This window comes from Xenopus tropicalis, chromosome 3, assembly GCF_000004195.4.
Source record: "Xenopus tropicalis strain Nigerian chromosome 3, UCB_Xtro_10.0, whole genome shotgun sequence".
NCBI classification, from domain to species: Eukaryota; Metazoa; Chordata; class Amphibia; order Anura; family Pipidae; genus Xenopus; species Xenopus tropicalis.
Window position 1 is genome coordinate 148,517,198 of NC_030679.2, and position 20,115 is coordinate 148,537,312.

The 20,115-nt window shown below is 43.0% G+C and overlaps 1 protein-coding gene across 1 annotated transcript in view; it reads right to left on the reverse strand.

Annotated features, from left to right (window-relative positions):
• Positions 1–1,910: 1,910 nt before the first annotated feature.
• Positions 1,911–20,115, reverse strand: part of cldn15.1 (claudin 15, gene 1) — a 29,783-nt gene continuing 11,578 nt past the window's right edge. Inside the window, 4 exon segments of the mRNA NM_001102909.1 lie at positions 1,911–2,510; positions 3,145–3,255; positions 3,806–3,887; positions 4,635–4,799. Coding sequence (NP_001096379.1) covers positions 2,384–2,510; positions 3,145–3,255; positions 3,806–3,887; positions 4,635–4,799 — 485 coding nt within the window. The 3' untranslated portion in view covers positions 1,911–2,383.

Below are 20,115 nucleotides of genomic sequence, written 5' to 3' on the forward strand. Positions count from 1 at the left end.
CACTAATTCCATTGTGAACTAATAGGTTATGGGAAATCCCTCTGCTTTACCCGATAGGGCTGTTCTGCCCCCAATAAGGGGTAATTATATCTTAGTTGGGATCAAGTACAGGTACTGTTTTATTATTACAGAGAAAAGGGAATCATTTAACCATGAAATAAACCCAATAGGGCTGTTCTGCCCCCAATAAGGGGTAATTATATCTTAGTTGGGATCAAGTACAGGTACTGTTTTATTATTACAGAGAAAAGGGAATCATTTAACCATTAAATAAACCCAATAGGGCTGTTCTGCCCCCAATAAGGGGTAATTATATCTTAGTTGGGATCAAGTACAGGTACTGTTTTATTATTACAGAGAAAAGGGAATCATTTAACCATGAAATAAACCCAATAGGGCTGTTCTGCCCCAATAAGGGGTAATTATATCTTAGTTGGGATCAAGTACAGGTACTGTTTTATTATTACAGAGAAAAGGGAATCATTTAACCATGAAATAAACCCAATAGGGCTGTTCTGCCCCAATAAGGGGTAATTATATCTTAGTTGGGATCAAGTACAGGTACTGTTTTATTATTACAGAGAAAAGGGAATCATTTAACCATGAAATAAACCCAATAGGGCTGTTCTGCCCCAATAAGGGGTAATTATATCTTAGTTGGGATCAAGTACAGGTACTGTTTTATTATTACAGAGAAAAGGGAATCATTTAACCATTAAATAAACCCAATAGGGCTGTTCTGCCCCAATAAGGGGTAATTATATCTTAGTTGGGATCAAGTACAGGTACTGTTTTATTATTACAGAGAAAAGGGAATCATTTAACCATTAAATAAACCCAATAGGGCTGTTCTGCCCCAATAAGGGGTAATTATATCTTAGTTGGGATCAAGTACAGGTACTGTTTTATTATTACAGAGAAAAGGGAATCATTTAACCATTAAATAAACCCAATAGGGCTGTTCTGCCCCAATAAGGGGTAATTATATCTTAGTTGGGATCAAGTACAGGTACTGTTTTATTATTACAGAGAAAAGGGAATCATTTAACCATTAAATAAACCCAATAGGGCTGTTCTGCCCCAATAAGGGGTAATTATATCTTAGTTGGGATCAAGTACAGGTACTGTTTTATTATTACAGAGAAAAGGGAATCATTTAACCATGAAATAAACCCAATAGGGCTGTTCTGCCCCAATAAGGGGTAATTATATCTTAGTTGGGATCAAGTACAGGTACTGTTTTATTATTACAGAGAAAAGGGAATCATTTAACCATTAAATAAACCCAATAGGACTGTTCTGCCCCCAATAAGGGGTAATTATATCTTAGTTGGGATCAAGTACAGGTACTGTTTTATTATTACAGAGAAAAGGGAATCATTTAACCATGAAATAAACCCAATAGGGCTGTTCTGCCCCCAATAAGGGGTAAAAAGGGCAATATTTACTGATATATATATTAAAGTTGGGCAAGATTGTTTAATAGGTCACTTATATAGGGATATATACGTACGTGCGTGGTTACATATTCATTTTGGGGGTATAGTTTTCCTTTAATAAGGCAGTCCGCTGGGTCCTTTGTTCATGCCATGCTGCTTTGAACAATTGCTTCCCAATCTCGAAACCCAAATGTACTCAATTGTGTTTAATAAAGAGATAAAATACAATGATTTTATTGCAAAACAAGAACATTTGGTACAAGCAATCAAGTTCTCTGAAGTGGAAAACATATATACATACAGATTCGCTCTAACGTCACTTTTTCTTGTTAAGTGCTAGCAAATGGCAAGATGCAAAAAATGTTGTGAATCATAAAATAATTATGTTTCCCTCATTTCAAAGAGCGCCCTTGATCATTTCCTGGTCAAGCATTTTGCAAAACCAATCACATCGGAATAAGATTTTTCCTATTTTTTTTTTTATTAACGTTTTACAGCATCAAACGGCCTCAAACTACTCGCTGAAGTCTTCAACTGTCATAGAAGCCGAAGAAAATGGATAGTTTGTTTAAAAAAAAGGAGCAGAAAATGTTTTTGTGAGATAAAGTACGCCTTGATAGAGTCCAAATATCTCTAGCGGGAAGCTTTTTGGATACTTTGTGCCGCTCCCGTCTCTTCTTTCTTCTCATTGAGGCCATGGACTTCTCCGGCAACGTTCCCAAGGTTTCCCGTCATAGAAATGCCATTCACTGTGAATGTTTTTTTGGTTTCTTTCAGAATAGTGCAAAACTATTTACAAATACGTAGAATGACAATGCCGGTGGACCATGAGCCAAGGGCGTTGGAAGCACTGTCGTGATAGGATGTAATATGGATGGAATATCCTCATTGGCCGAGCCTGGAAGAAGCCAGCGATGGTAAAGCCCTTCCAAGCCTCGGAAGTTCTATACATAAGCGTTCTTTCCGTATTTACAAATACTGTTGCTGGATTCGTATCGAGGTAGAGTAGCTTGAGGTGCGGCCTTAGCAGAGGACACCGTCATTGGCGCTCGATAGTTGTACGTGTATTTACTGTTAAAGAGAAATAGAGAACATATTCATTAAAGAGCTGTACAAAGTGGGTGATGTCTGGCACTTTATGGCTTTGGAGAGAAGACTTTTGGGTGAGTTTTAATACTAATCAGCTCAGGCGAAGAGATGGTTGACAAGTCTTTACTGCAGCGGTCCTCAAACTTCTGACCCAAGGGGCCGGATCAAGGGCCCCTCAGACTGTTGGGGGGCCGGACTGCCATCACCGGGGGGGATTGCTGGTGAATTAGCCCACATCCTCTTTCATATCCTGCCACCACCATCAAACCAGACTGTTCACATTACCTCCCAACTCCTCCCCCCCCGGTGCTACGTTCATTAACGCTGATGAGTCCCACCTGTACCAGTCCCCCCGGTCCGCAATCCGTCCCTCATCTCAGCTCCCCTGTGCCGCTCCCCGCTGAGTCCTCTCTCTCCACTGCCAGGTTGGAGGACGCAGCGGGGGGCCGGGTAAATTCCTCTGGGGGGGGCCGTAGTTTGGGGACCGCTGCTCTATTGGTTCAATACAGGCAATGTGAAATACTGCACCCATAAACCATATTTTAGAACTGATTGAAACCCCCCGCCCAATGGAAAGCTTCTTGATATATACATATATCAAATAAATATCACTTACTTTTTGGCTGCAGACACCTGAGTCTTGTAGGAACAACAGAGTATAGCTCCACCAACTATATCCAAAAGCGCCCCTGACCAACCAAGGTAAAGTGCAGGCCCGATCTCATACCTGCAGGGGGGGTCAAAACACGTTAAATAACTGAATATGTAATTGAAAATTTGTTTACTGAATATATAATTGCTTCATCTTAACGCTGCTTAGATGTCCATGTTGCCCAATGGATCGATAGCTTGGGATGCACAGTGCTTCTTTACATAGATTTAAGTACAGTTACCCATAATATACAATGAAAAAATGAGCTGGCCTAAAGATGGCTGAATATATAAAGATACGGGAATCTGGTCTGATGGACATATCTTGGATGCTTTGCCAACGTGACTCTGAACTTTTGGTGCTTGACCCAAAGATCTGATCACATAATATGATGCATATACAGGATTATGTGGTCTTCAACCTACTGGATTTCCACCCAGCCCACTGCATTTTCTTCCCAACCTGATTAATATATCAAGACTTGGTATCCTTTTTCGAATACCTAGACCACAAGAACCAGTAGCCTGCAAGTCATGAAGGCTAGATAGCTTCATGTTGCTTCCTGCAATTGTGATTGTTGCCGTTATGTTAACACATATGTTGTCCCTCATTTTGTCGCACTTACTTTGTTCCTGGGTAAAGAGGGTTGAAGAAATCCTTAGTGATGTTGAACGCATACCATGAAACAGCGATACCGGCACAGAGTCCTAGTGGGAAAGAAACAGAAAGTTCAGATGAGAAGCTTGTGATCGAAGGGTCACATTGGTGCTTTATCTCCCTTCCCTCAGCAGTCAGCCATGGATAGCCTATTGAGATGTCTTCTACACACAAGGGCTAAGGTATCCTCTACAGGCAGATAGATCATCAGAAACAAACTAGGGCCATGGGGTTGGTAGCTCTTATTTCTCTTCAGAGCTGACTATTCAGGTGGAGACCTGACCTTCATGGTCAGTCTTGTGGAAAGACAAATCAGACAATATTCAGCTCCATCAGGACCAGGACCCATCAGTTGTACTAAATGTTATGGTTACCTTTTTAAATTGTAAGCTTGCTGCAGACAGAACTAAAGAAAGTAATTGGCCAGCAAGAGATGAGCAAGCCCAGTCAACCCATAGGATCGGAGTATTCCCATGACTAGACCAACCTGAAGCCAATCAGAGCGTTAGGATGTTAACAAGACAGTTTTGACTCCATGTACCTCCTCCTGAGATCAAAGTGACAGAATGACCAGAAGACCCATGCATAAAGAATTGAACCATGTGTAACCTCTGTTCAATCTAATTAACTTCCAAGATCAATCCACATGGTGGTTCACCTTCATATTACATCTTGAACCAAATGAACATTGAAACCATAAAACGTTAACTAAAGTGAAAGTTCCAAGTTCTAACCTTGTGGATTTATCACTTCAATATTTCTTTGGTTCTAAATGACCAGAAGACATAATATCTTACCTCCGAAAATTGAGATTGCTCCTGCTGCAGTAGCCAGCTTGCCCTTTACCACGGGGTTGTCTTCTGCAACCTTGGTGCACTGCAACCCGATCATCCCCAACAGGCAGGAAAAAAATCCAAAAACCAGCGATGTGATCATCAGTGCCCGAGAGGCTTGAAGATATCCTAAGGAAAGAATTGTCACCGTTACTTCTCAAACCTTCTACCAAGTCACGTGGCAAACTTCAACTAGTGTGGGCCGCTCTGAAGGAACATCGAAAAACTACAGTATGTACAAATGGATATATATGCAGCAGTTTTTCAAGTTTTTTTAGGAACTTCTACCATCACATGGATGCCATTTTATCACAGTGATATCGGTCATTAGCTGAGGGTTTTCTAAGACTAGGCAGTTAGAGATCTGGCTATGGATATCAGTCATGTTTTCCGGATTAGGGTTTTTTCCCGTAATTTGGATCTCCTACCATAACTCTGCCCAATAGGGCTGTTCTGCCCCAATAAGGGGTAATTATATCTTAGTTGGGATCAAGTACAGGTACTGTTTTATTATTACAGAGAAAAAGGAATCATTTAACCATTAAATAAACCCAATAGGGCTGTTCTGCCCCAATAAGGGGTAATTATATCTTAGTTGGGATCAAGTACAGGTACTGTTTTATTATTACAGAGAAAAGGGAATCATTTAACCATGAAATAAACCCAATAGGGCTGTTCTGCCCCAATAAGGGGTAATTATATCTTAGTTGGGATCAAGTACAGGTACTGTTTTATTATTACAGAGAAAAGGGAATCATTTAACCATTAAATAAACCCAATAGGGCTGTTCTGCCCCAATAAGGGGTAATTATATCTTAGTTGGGATCAAGTACAGGTACTGTTTTATTATTACAGAGAAAAGGGAATCATTTAACCATTAAATAAACCCAATAGGGCTGTTCTGCCCCCAATAAGGGGTAATTATATCTTAGTTGGGATCAAGTACAGGTACTGTTTTATTATTACAGAGAAAAGGGAATCATTTAACCATTAAATAAACCCAATAGGGCTGTTCTGCCCCAATAAGGGGTAATTATATCTTAGTTGGGATCAAGTACAGGTACTGTTTTATCATTACAGAGAAAAGGGAATCATTTAACCATGAAATAAACCCAATAGGGCTGTTCTGCCCCAATAAGGGGTAATTAGATCTTAGTTGGGATCAAGTACAGGTACTGTTTTATTATTACAGAGAAAAGGGAATCATTTAACCATTAAATAAACCCAATAGGGCTGTTGTATCTGTTGCTGCCACTAGGTGTCAGTGTTTGTAACTATTACAGATCAGTACATGGGTTTTGGGAGATTCCTTCCATTGAGATGATGAAGCCTTGGCATTGGGAAGGGACAGTATTATTCCATTCCATACACGATGGCAAAGGGCAGCAGATATGTTAGATCAGAAGGGATCGCTGGCTCGGGTAGCGGTACAGCGGCGCCGGAGAGGAGTTTCCGTAACTTTACTGTACTTTGCCCAGCATAAAGCAATAGAAACATGTTTATTACCCAATACTGAATAGAACTATAAAGCTGTCAGGGAATTAAAGCGCTTCATTATAAATAAAACGTGATAAATTGTGTCTAGAACTAAATATTATTAATCAGTTTAACATTTGTCTTGGAATATTAACTTCTAATGACAGCAAGGTGTTTGCTTAATACTCTTGGAGTATGTGAACTGTGTAACGGCATCGGCCTTGTGCCTTTATATGGGGGGCACAGAACCCCTCAGTGACTGCTAATATCCTTATCATTTACAGTAGGGGGTACATTATCCCTTATAATACATGAGTGATACTCAGAGTTCCCTGTATAACTCAGCCTGCAGCCTTGTGCCTTTATATGGGGGGCACAGAACCCCTCAGTGACTGCTAATATCCTTATCATTTACAGTAGGGGATACATTATCCCTTATAATACATGAGTGATACTCAGAGTTCCCTGTATAACTCAGCCTGCAGCCTTGTGCCTTTATATGGGGGGCACAGAACCCCTCAGTGACTGCTAATATCCTTATCATTTACAGTAGGGGGTACATTATCCCTTATAATACATGAGTGATACTCAGAGTTCCCTGTATAACTCAGCCTGCAGCCTTGTGCCTTTATATGGGGGGCACAGAACCCCTCAGTGACTGCTAATATCCTTATCATTTACAGTAGGGGGTACATTATCCCTTATAATACATGAGTGATACTCAGAGTTCCCTGTATAACTCAGCCTGCAGCCTTGTGCCTTTATATGGGGGGCACAGAACCCCTCAGTGACTGCTAATATCCTTATCATTTACAGTAGGGGGTACAGTATCCCTTATAATACATGAGTGATACTCAGAGTTCCCTGTATAACTCAGCCTGCAGCCTTGTGCCTTTATATGGGGGGCACAGAACCCCTCAGTGACTGCTAATATCCTTATCATCTACAGTAGGGGGTACATTACCCCTTATAATACATGAGTGATACTCAGAGTTCCCTGTATAACTCTTGGGGCAGAGAAAGAGATATTATCAGGCTGGATTTTTATGAGACCTTTGCCACTCTGCTTTCTAGAAGACCAATTAACATTATCAACTCTGGTTGGACTTTAGGCCCGTGGAACAGATACCAATACTTGGCTTAGATTCCAAGTGAAATTAAGAAATAGTCGGCCCCAAACTCCATTTTGAATTAAGAACCACAGAACTATCTTTAGGTATGCCTTTCCCTGGTCACATTTTTGACTTCGGACTTTCCTTGTCTTTTAAATGGGGTTGTTCCCCTTTGAGTTAGCTTTTAGTAGGATGTAGAGAATCATATTCTGAGACAATTTGCAATTGGTCTTCATTTTTTATTATTAGTAGTTTTTTAATTATTTTACTTTTTGTTCAGCAGCTCTGCAGTTTGGACTTTCAGCAGTTATCTGGTTGCTGGGGTCCAATTTACCTTAGTAACCAGGGAGTGGGTTAAGAGAGAGACTGATATATAAATAGGAGAGGGGCTGAATAGAAAAATAAGTAGTACAAGATACCTGGGGGTCCCACAGGTTGGGCGGGTTTGGGGCCCACCTTGGCACATCACTTGGGGGTCACCGCCCGTCACCTAACATTGCCGGCTGCCTCTTCCGGCTTCTGAATATACAGGCACATGGCCGCAAGGCCCCGCCCCTTTTGTCACATCATTGCGGTTGTTTTGCCTTCCTCCATTACAGCTCTCTTAGCAGTCAGTAACCAATCAGTGACATGAAGGGTGGCCATATGGGTCATAACTGTCAGTTAGTTTGCATTTGAATCTGACTTGCAGGCTCATAAACTAACTGACAGTTATGTCCCATGTGGCCACCCTTCATGTCACTGACTAACTAAGAGGATAGAGAGCTGAAAGCAGGAAGGAGTGTTCTGGCTATTATGTTAGACTCCAGCCTTTATAGATGAGAGTTTTGCCTAACTAACTACTGTATATTAGAAATATTTTTTATTTTGCGCAGTCTGTCTGTTTAACCCAGTTTAATTTTTACACTGAACTGTCCCTTTAAGTGTTTACATTTCCACATCACCTAGCGATATAAAGTCACCTTCTCGTACATCGTCTTAACACCACTCGGGCCCATAAACATTTTATTGCTCTGTGCATCTTCACTAACACAACAATTGCTGTTTGTTCACGTATCAGTCATACACAAGAGCTTGCTCACACCATTATATCTGTAGTCGTGCCAGTAGGTATCAGAATAGCACTCAATAGTAAGAAATCCAAGTCCGGCTTGGGACTCCTCCAGTTACATGGGAGTAGGAGAAACAATAGGTTAGCTGAAAGCAGTTCTAATGTGTAGCGCTGGCTGAAAGCTCAGACTCAGGCACACTTTACTGCTGCGCTGCAAGTTGGAGTGATATCCCCCCCTCCCCCCCAGCAGCCGATCAGCAGAACAATGGGAAGGGAGCAAGATAGCAGCTCCCAGTAGGTATCAGAATAGCACTCAATAGTAAGAAATCCAAGTCCGGCTTGGGACTCCTCCAGTTACATGGGAGTAGGAGAAACAATAGGTTAGCTGAAAGCAGTTCTAATGTGTAGCGCTGGCTGAAAGCTCAGACTCAGGCACACTTTACTGCTGCGCTGCAAGTTGGAGTGATATCCCCCCCCCCTCACCCCCAGCAGCCGATCAGCAGAACAATGGGAAGGGAGCAAGATAGCAGCTCCCAGTAGGTATCAGAATAGCACTCAATAGTAAGAAATCCAAGTCCGGCTTGGGACTCCTCCAGTTACATGGGAGTAGGAGAAACAATAGGTTAGCTGAAAGCAGTTCTAATGTGTAGCACTGGCCCTACCCCTTTCTTTAGAGGCCAAATTTTGGTCAAGGCCCTCTTAGCTCAGAGTCCTCTTAGCTCAGCTTAGCATCAGGGCCCTCTTTGAACAGCTTCTTAGCTCCAAGAAGGTTACAGAGATATGAAACCATTGTTTTTACTGGCCAATGAAACATAGTTGCAAGGATATTTAGGTCTACAGATATGTGTCCACCCTGAACAGGCTTTGGGCTGGGTTTCCCAGCTACTACCACTGCTCCCCAAACCCCTAGTTGGGAACCTTAGGGGATGGTCCCTCAAGAGCTGAAAAAGTCTAAATACCATTGCTCAAATAGGACCTCCTACAACCGCGGAACTGGTTCAAACTAAACAAGGTCTACAAAGAATAATGCCATACAGACAGAAAAATAGGCCTAGTAGTCCTAGTCCTAAAGGGGAACCTTAGGGGATGGTCCCTCAAGAGCTAAAAAAAGACTAAATACCATTGCTCAAATGGGACCTCCTACAACAGCAGAACTTGTTCAAACTAAACAAGGTCTACAAAGCCATAAACAGAAAAATAGGCCTAGTAGCCCTAGTCCTAAAGGCCGTTCCCCATGATTATGTATCTCCACTTGGCATTCTACCGAAGAGCAACCCACCAAGGGGGCCATGCCAACGCTATAATCATTATCTCTGCAAGACAATCGTCTCAGCAGAGCGTGTCCAACTCCTCCATAGGCCGGCCCGGAGCATGTGAAATAGTTTATGAGATAATAAACATTGCAGACTCACTAAAACAATTTATTTTATTGCAGGTTATAATAACGCTCTGCGTTTCGCCGCTCGTGAAACTTTATGTGCTTATTCTAGAGTTTCACTGATATCAGCGTGTACCCGGCCAAGGTCACAGGCCTGTAACAGCTGGTGGGAAAAATTAAACATGCCTCACTCTAAAATGACTTGCAAAAAACAGGGCATTTATTGGTGGCACACATAAAAAAATCCCCATCGCGTTTCGGCCCAAAACAGGGGCCTTCTTCAGGGAAACATGCAAAAAGGTGCAGGCCCTGTTTTTTGCAAGTAACTGTATAATATATGGAGGCTTTCAGGTATCTGCACCTTTTTGCAAGTGCCCCAGATGAAGGTCCCTGTTTTGTTAGGGCCGAAACGCGTTGAGTTTTTTTTATGTGTGCCACTAACACATTTTGAAAGGTTTTTCTAAGCCTCCGTATTAGCTACAGTTACTTGCGAAAAACAGGGCCAGCGTGTACCCGGCCAAGGTCATGGGCCTGTAACAGTTGGAGGGGAAAATAAAACATGCCTCACTCTAAAATTACTTGCAAAGAAACAGGGAATTTATTGGTGGCACACATAAAAAAAACCCATTGCGTTTCGGCCCAAAACAGGGGCCTTCTTTAGGGGACATGCAAAAAGGTGCAGGCCCTGTTTGCAAGTAACTGTAGCTAGTATGGAGGCTTTTAGGTATCTGCACCTTTTTTTGCATGTCCCCAGATGAAGGCCCCTGGTTTGTTAGGGCCGAAACTTTATGTGCTTATCCTAAGGCTTTTAGAGTTTCACTGATATCAGCGTGTACCTGGCCAAGGTCATGGGCCTGTAACAGCTGGTGGGGAAAATGAAACATGCCTCACTCTAAAAATACTTGCAAAAAACAGGGCACGCATTAGAAAAACTTTTTAAAATTTAATGGTGGCAGACATTAAAAAAAAACCCATCGCGTTTCGGCCCAAAACAGGGGCCTTCTTCAGGGGAAAACATGCAAAAAGCGCAGGGCCTGTTTTTTTTTGCAAGTAACTATAGCTAATATGGAGTTGTTCAGGTATCTGCACCTTTTTGCATGTCCCCAGATGAAGGCCCCTGTTTTGTTAGGGCCTGAAACGCGTTGACTTTTTTTTATGTGTGCCACTAACACATTTTGAAAGGTTTTCTAAGGAGGGTTTTTTCTAAGCCTCCATATTAGTGACTTGCAAAAAAACAGGGCCTGCACCTTTTTGCATGTGCCCTGAAGAAGGCCCCTGTTTTGGACCGAAATGCGTTGTTTTTTTTATGTGTGCTACTAACACATTTTGAAAGGTTTTTCTAAGCCTAAATATTATCTACAGTTACTTGCAAAAAACAGGGCCTGCACCTTTTTGCATAGCCCCTGAAGAAGGCCCCTGTTTTGGGCCGAAACTTTGGGCCGAGCTTTTTTATATGTGCCACTAACACATTTTGAAAGGTTTTTTTAATGCGTGCCCTGTTTTTTGCAAGTAATTTTAGACCGAGGCGTGTTCATTTTTCCCACCAGCTGTTATAGGCCCATGACCTTGGCCAGGTACAAGTTTCAGCTTTCTATAATAAGACTCTGGGTATCTGTAGACTGATTAGCAATGTTGGTATTACAACACTACGGGCACATTTAATAATCAAATTTTCAAAAAAAAAGTTGATTTTTTTCACTTCTAGATATTTTAGAGATTTACGAATAGGTTTTTTTTGCCAGTACTCGATTTCTCTGATATTGTTTCTCGAAAAATTTGAGTTTTTTGGAAATTTTTCCTAAAAAAAATAACAAACAATTCGACAGGTTTGATCTGTCGAGTACCATTGAGCCCTATGGAGGCTCAGAATAGTAGAGGAGGGACAGCCTGTCCTGGACACATAATGGAAAAATAAAGAGTATTCATGAAAACGAACGTGTGTTGAAACTCGAAATTTTAAGATTTTCGAATGTAAACTCGTAATTTTAGTACGAACGATTCAAGCATTATTTTATAAATACAACAATGACCAAGTTTAATTGAAATTTACATCATGTCGAGTTTATACGACTTTCAAGGCAAAAAAAACCCCTAATTTTAGTAAATCAGCCCCCAAGTCTATGGGTCCCATTTATCAAAGTACGATCGCTTCCGAATACAAAAAAATCGTATTTTTTCAAAGTTTTCGTACCTTGCATATTTTTTGCAGTTGGAGCTGCAGAGTGCCATTGAGCCCTATGGGAGACTTTCCTTGGGCCGGGTTGGAGCTGCAGAGTTCCATTGAGCCCTATGGGAGACTTTCCTTGGGCCGGGTTGGAGCTGCAGAGTGCCATTGAGCCCTATGGGAGGCTTCCCTTGGGCCGGGTTGGAGCTGCAGAGTGCCATTGAGCCCTATGGGAGACTTTCCTTGGGTCGGGTTGGAGCTGCAGAGTGCCATTGAGCCCTATGGGAGACTTTCCTTGGGCCGGGTTGGAGCTGCAGAGTGCCATTGAGCCCTATGGGAGACTTTCCTTGGGCCGGGTCGGAGCTGCAGAGTGCCATTGAGCCCTATGGGAGACTTTCCTTGGGCCGGGTTGGAGCTGCAGAGTGCCATTGAGCCCTATGGGAGACTTTCCTTGGGTCAGGTTGGAGCTGCAGAGTGCCATTGAGCCCTATGGGAGACTTTCCTTGGGCCGGGTTGGAGCTGCAGAGTGCCATTGAGCCCTATGGGAGACTTTCCTTGGGCCAGGTTGGAGCTGCAGAGTGCCATTGAGCCCTATGGGAGACTTTCCTTGGGCCGGGTTGGAGCTGCAGAGTGCCATTGAGCCCTCTGGGAGACTTTCCTTGGGTCAGGTTGGAGCTGCAGAGTGCCATTGAGCCCTATGGGAGACTTTCCTTGGGCCGGGTTGGAGCTGCAGAGTGCCATTGAGCCCTATGGGAGACTTCCCTTGGGCCGGGTTGGAGCTGCAGAGTGCCATTGAGCCCTATGGGAGACTTTCCTTGGGTCGGGTTGGAGCTGCAGAGTGCCATTGAGCCCTATGGGAGACTTTCCTTGGGCCGGGTTGGAGCTGCAGAGTGCCATTGAGCCCTATGGGAGACTTTCCTTGGGCCGGGTCGGAGCTGCAGAGTGCCATTGAGCCCTATGGGAGACTTTCCTTGGGCCGGGTTGGAGCTGCAGAGTGCCATTGAGCCCTATGGGAGACTTTCCTTGGGTCAGGTTGGAGCTGCAGAGTGCCATTGAGCCCTATGGGAGACTTTCCTTGGGCCGGGTTGGAGCTGCAGATTGCCATTGAGCCCTATGGGAGACTTTCCTTGGGCCAGGTTGGAGCTGCAGAGTGCCATTGAGCCCTATGGGAGACTTTCCTTGGGCCGGGTTGGAGCTGCAGAGTGCCATTGAGCCCTCTGGGAGACTTTCCTTGGGTCAGGTTGGAGCTGCAGAGTGCCATTGAGCCCTATGGGAGACTTTCCTTGGGCCGGGTTGGAGCTGCAGAGTGCCATTGAGCCCTATGGGAGGCTTTCCTTGGGCCGGGTTGGAGCTGCAGAGTGCCATTGAGCCCTATGGGAGACTTTCCTTGGGCCAGGTTGGAGCTGCAGAGTGCCATTGAGCCCTATGGGAGACTTTCCTTGGGCCAGGTTGGAGCTGCAGAGTGCCATTGAGCCCTATGGGAGACTTTCCTTGGGCCGGGTTGGAGCTGCAGAGTGCCATTGAGCCCTATGGGAGACTTTCCTTGGGCCGGGTTGGAGCTGCAGAGTGCCATTGAGCCCTATGGGAGACTTTCCTTGGGTCGGGTTGGAGCTGCAGAGTGCCATTGAGCCCTATGGGAGACTTTCCTTGGGCCGGGTTGGAGCTGCAGAGTGCCATTGAGCCCTATGGGAGGCTTTCCTTGGGCCGGGTTGGAGCTGCAGAGTGCCATTGAGCCCTATGGGAGGCTTTCCTTGGGCCGGGTTGGAGCTGCAGAGTGCCATTGAGCCCTATGGGAGACTTTCCTTGGGCCAGGTTGGAGCTGCAGAGTGCCATTGAGCCCTATGGGAGACTTTCCTTGGGCCAGGTTGGAGCTGCAGAGTGCCATTGAGCCCTATTTATTGGCCAGGTTGAAGTGCCATTGAGCCCTATGGGAGGTTTCCAAAATCATGCACTGAAGGTTCAACGTCAGAAAGATTTTCCCGCTATTTATGATTGTTCGGATATGAAAATTTTGTGACTTTCGGATCGCCGATACGATATTATCGTGACTAATACGATTTTTTCATAAGCATTTTTGTGACATTTCCGATCATCAGAAATTATCGGATCTAATCCGAATTTTACCCATTTCGGGATTTAAACTCTGTGATGAACCAACCCCTAGGTATAGGGATAATGGTGTCTATCAGTGTAACACAAACATGTCCTTAGGGCACCCATGAAAACCAGGGCATCTTTATCACTTTGCTTCTGAACTGGTTGGCACCTACTGAATAGCTGGAAGACTCCCATTGACACCCAAGCACTTGTTCCCACTTGTAGAGAGGGTTACACACTGTAAGCACACACTGACGAACGACTTGCCTTTTGAGGCTTCCGGAAAAAGATGCTTGAGTTCTAGGTTGGGAAAATACTTACAACTAATAAACTACAGTTCCTATGTTAGTCATGGACTCCAAAAATATTAGCACCGTAAATAGAGATGGCTTCAAACAAAATATGCGGGTTGGGCATTTCAATGCATTGTGCTAGCGCGAGAGAATAACACAACTAGATCATCATTATTCTATGCACAATACACACAGTGAAAGTGCTCTAATGAAATGTTATTGGAACGAGTTCTGGCCCAGATCCAGCCATTCATCTGCAAAGAAACACGTGGAAGCGTAGGGTGAATTGGTTGAGCGTGTATAGGCTAATAATGTTCTTTCTGTATAACAGAACTGGTATTGGATGTGTTATCTGGAACGCTTGGGACCTTGAGTTTAAGGGGGTCGAGTTCTTGATTTGACTTTTCCTAAGCGTAAAAAACCTAAAATATGGTTATGGTTCAAAAACTCAAATGTCTAGTATTTATTGAATGCAAAAAACACCAAAAACTCAAATGTAAAATGTTCTTTCCTTTCTGTATAACAGAACTGGTATTGGATTTGTTATCTGGAATGCTTGGGACCTTGAGTGTGAGGCGGTGGAGTTTGATTTTTTTTTTCTTGATTTGACTTTTCCTGTGCATAAAAAACTCAAATTATGGTTATGGTTTGAAAACTTGAATGTCTACTATTTATTAAATACAAAAAAACCCCCAAAACTCCATTGTAAAATGTTCTTTCCTTTCTGTAAAACAGAACTAGTATTGGATGTGTTACCTGGAATGCTTGGGACTTTGAGTTTTATAAGGGGGTTGAGTTCTTGATTTGACTTTTCCTGCGAGTAAAAAAACTCAAATTATGGTTCGAAAACTCGAATGTCTAGTATTTATTGAATGCAAAAAACACCAAAAACTCAAATGTAAAATGTTCTTTCCTTTCTGTATAACAGAACTGGTATTGGATGTGTTATCTGGAATGCTTGGGACCTTGAGTTTAAGGGGGTCGAGTTCTTGATTTGACTTTTCCTTCACGTAAAAAACTCAAATTATGGTTATGGTTCGAAAACTCGAATGTCTAGTATTTATTGAATGCAAAAAAAACCAAAAACTCAAATGTAAAATGTTCTTTCCTATCTGTATAACAGAACTGGTGTTGGATGTGTTATGTGGAATGCTTGGGACCTTGAGTTTAAGGGGGTCAAGTTAGATTTTTTTTCTTGATTTGACTTTTCCGTCACGTAAATAACTCAAATTATGGTTATGGTTCAAAAACTCGAATGTCTAGTATTTATTGAATGCAAAAAACCCAAAAATTCAAATGTAAAAGTTTGCCATCTAAATGCTTGCGAGTTTCAATAGAAGTCAATGGGAGTTGTCATAGGCAAAGTCAAGCCACATTCTCAAAATCAAATTTTTTCGAGCTCATAAACTCGAAAACTGAAGCCTTCTTATAAAATAAACATCTACATGCGAGAAAGTCTACCAGGAACTTCATACCCAATGGAAACATGATTAAAAGCAGAAAACACGCCAACAAATTACTCCAGATGCACAAACCCCTTAGAGCAGGGGGTCTTCAACCCTTTTTACCAGTGAGCCACATTCAAATGTAAAAAAAGTTGAGGAGCAACACAAGCATAAAAAAGTTCCTAAGATGCTGTTATTGGTTACTTGATAGACCCAATATGGACTGGCAGTCTACATGAGGTTCTGTTTGTCAATACACCAGTTTTTACGCAACCAAAACTCTGCCTCCAAGCCAGATTTAAAAAATAAGCACCTACTGGGAGCAACATCCAAGGGATTGGTGAGCCACCGGTTACGGATCACTGCCTTAGAGAATCAATTAAAGACTTTTGGTGCTGCAAAAACGTCACCATCTATACCGAAATGCAATGTTGGAGAAACTCTGGTAGCACAGGAGACTACCTGCATGTACCAGTCAGTAGCCATAATTATAAGCTAAAAGAAAAGTCTCTAAATAAAATGCCCAGTGATCCCTTAATAAGCACAATGAGTAAAGAATATAACTATAGGCTTAGCCCAAAACGTTACAGCAGATCAGCAGAAGGTGAAAGAGAGGATGTAATGCCTCATGATTCACCGTTCCAGATTATTATGATATTTTCCGGTACATTGTGCAGTACAGCCCTATATAGTAACATAGTAACATATCCCAATCCCTATATATGGGCGATCTCTGCCACTGCCTAATCTAGAAAAAAGGTGCCCGATGTTGTCCTTTCTAGGTGAAGGCAACGTTTTCTTCTGCTTTGTTTGTGAATGTGTTGCTCTGTCTCCACCAGGAAAGAGGGCCACATTTTTTCTTGTAATTAGTGCCGTTGCACGGACTTGCACTAAAATCTGGCACTGTCGTGCTAACCCCAATTACGCCTCCATGCTGAGCATCCCGAAAATAGAGATAGCCAAGGCTTAGCAATGATGAAAGATGACAAGTTAATGCATTATATGAAGTGAGCAAAACATCGACCATGCTACGTAGGGATTACTTCCGTCAAGGCAGAAGAATGATTAATGTTCCATAGCTACAGCCAAGAAAATAGGAGCATTCTAAGGAAGGTCGGAATTATAATAAGCCTGATTTAGTAGAGTTCCAACTTGGCCAACAAATAGATATGGAATGCTTTTCAGTTCCAGTAGTAAATATATGAATTGACGATAGTAGTGATTAACGTGTTTAGTTGGGTCACCACATCTCAGAGGCCTACTATCTCATCATCTTCTTGCAAGAAACTAGCAGTAGGTATGAGCGAGATATCAGTGGTAACGTTGGCCGCTTAGAACCTTGAGTCATGGTTCATGCTCAACGTGACTAGTTGTGTCACCACATCTCCGAGGCCTACTATCTCATCATCTTCTTACAAGAAACTAGCAGTAGGTATGAGCAAGATATCAGGGGTAACATTGGCAGCTTAGAACCTTGAGTCATGGTTCATGCTTAACGTGTCTAGTTGTGTCACCACATCTCAGAGGCCTACTATCTCATCATCTTCTTACAAGAAACTAGCAGTAAGTATGAGCAAGATATCAGGGGTAACGTGGCCACTTAGAACCTTGAATCATGGTTCATGCTTAATGTGTCTAGTTGTGTCACCACATCTCAGAGGCCTACTATCTCATCATCTTCTTACAAGAAACAAGCAGTAGGTATGAGCAAGATATCGGTGGTAACGTTGGCAGCTTAGAACCTTGAGTCATGGTTCATGCTTAACGTGTCTAGTTGTGTCACCACATCTCAGAGGCCTACTATCTCATCATCTTCTTACGAGAAACTAGCAGTAGGTATGAGCAAGATATCAATGGTAACATGGCAGCTTAGAACCTTGAGTTATGGAAGAGGGACATAACCATCCTAAGAGGAACGGAGAGAGCAAGAGGCCAGTAGAGATTAGGAAGATGATACGGAAGATAATCAAAAAGGCAAAGAAGAAATACAAATATGTTGCGGTGTATAAGCCAGGCTTCCATAATCAGTAAAATAAATATAAATGCTGTGAAGTGCAGAGCAATGAGAACCACAATGTTTCCAGCAATGCAAACTACTGCTAAATGAACACTCATAGGGCTCAGTTACTACGGTAATAATGGACAAATTTACCACGTGCAGTAATGTGTAGAAACACGCTTGCACCTTGCACTTGGTACCTGCCTCCTGTTCCAAATCATGCACAAGTGGGCCTACTGACGCGGGTTGTGTCAATGGGCGCCGTCTACTTGCACCTAAAGAATCAGGCACAGATGTCGAGCAGCAGAAATAATAAATTGCCCAATTAAATTTTCAGGACAGTTGGGTCCGATGCGCACCAAAGCACAGTTGCACAGGTTTTGACACATTGGACACAATTGAGTCAGGTTGTGGTCACAATTACCCTGGAAATCTGGGGAAAATGCTGCATTCTGAGTAAAAAAAGATGGCAACTAGTGTGAAACTGAACCCAACCATCAACAACTGGGGCATGTATAGAAAAGGCATAAGTACTCCATTCATCTGAGGTGCAAGAAGAACTAGCCTTAACCTTTTCTTACGGAATAAAAATGCAGCATTGTGGAGAGGCCACACAGTCCCAAGGGTGAAGGCAGCGGTTCTCAACCTGTGGGTCGGGGCCTCTTTGGGGGTCGACCGACCCTTTCACAGGGGTCGCCTAAGACCATCGGAAAAAACATATGTCCCGCGGTCTTAGGAATAATTTTATGGTTGGGGGTCACCACAACATGAGGAACTGTATTAAAGGGTCGCGGCATTAGGAAGGTTGGGAACCACTGGGTTAAGGGGTCTTGAAGAGTGCTGGAGTGGTGGAGCTAATTGTGCCCCAAAGTTTATGGGCTGTTATGCAGAAACTGATGCATAGGAACTAAAGTGTGGCTATTTAAGAAGTGGCAGATTTCCTTCAAGATGTAGGAGCACTGAGCTAGGCTGGAGAAAGCTGCCCTACCTTTAAGATCTTGGTGTAGAGTGGGAATCCTGATAAAGCTCTAAGTAAGCTCCATCATATTAAATACACGCCAGAGCTGCTTTCTGCCCAAGTGTTTCTGTTCAAATGATTATTTAGTGCATGAAATGTGTGAGAACTGTCAAGGCCTGAGGGCCCTTACCGGGTTAAAGTGATTTCTAAGGGGGTTAAGAAGGCCCTTAGTCATATTCAGACAAAGGTTGAAGGTAGGTCGCAACCAATCATAAGGTGGCCATACACGTTAAGATCCGCTCGCTTGGCAGATCTTCTCCCGATATCCCCACCTACGGGTGGGCGACATCGGGGTAATTTAGGCTAATTCGGTCATTTGGCCCTGGGGCCAAACGATCAAATTGGAACGCCGTAATAGGCCGTAATAGGCGCAGTTGGTTGGGGGACCGCATCAATGAGATAACATCACATGGGACGTCGATGTGACAGTGCGGCCATGGGTGCCACCATCTTGATGAAACAGTGCACTCCTAACTGGAGCTCTTCTGACAAGAACATACTGAGATCCCTTCTTTGGCTGCTCATTCAAACTAGTTAGGACCAATCAGTTCATAAAGCAGACCCTCAGCCCGATATCGATCAGGGAGGCTTGTCAGAGTGCCCCATACAGGGGCAGATAAGCTGCCAAGTCGCTCTTAAGGACCCGAACTGGCAACTAAATTCTGCTCAGGTATGGCCTAAACTCTATCATTTCTAATTTTTTCAAATTCGACTCAACTTATTTCCTCGAATGTCTAACATTTACTAAAAAAATCCGACATAGAAAAGTCCTTACAAGAAAAAGTCACAAAAAACAAGAATTTTTCAAGTTGATGCTCCGAAACCGGGCCTTTTCCGAATTGTCGAACAAAAACCAACGTCAAAAACAAAAGAAGGATCTTCCAGGAAGATGGCCCTCTATATCGTGATGTTGTAATACAAGGTCTGTTCTAAGTTGCCACCAGTTACACATTAGTCCCAGAGAAAAAGGACGAGAGCAAAGGAGATAACATGGCCGATATACAAGTGAGATATTCCTGATTAACTGATATGAAGACAGATGCAAAGGTTACTTATTGATCCTTTGTTTCTATGGCAACGCTGAAACAGATACAAAGCCTTGGGCAATCCAGTGAAAGCACAAGTCCAAGGGGCAGTTTGAATCCCGAAATGGGTCAAATCGGATTAGATCCGATAATTTCTGATGATCGGAAAAACGCTTACGGAAAAATCGTAATAGTCACGATAATATTGTTTCGGTGATCCGAAAGTCACAACATTCTCGTATCCGAACGATCTTAAATGGAGCAAAACCTTTCTAACTCTAACCCTCAGAGATCAGCTGACAGGAAGTGATGCAGCTCTAACTGTAACAGGAAGTAGCGTGGGAGCAAAAGGCAGAACTCTGCCCTTTCATTGGCTGATGGGGCCTA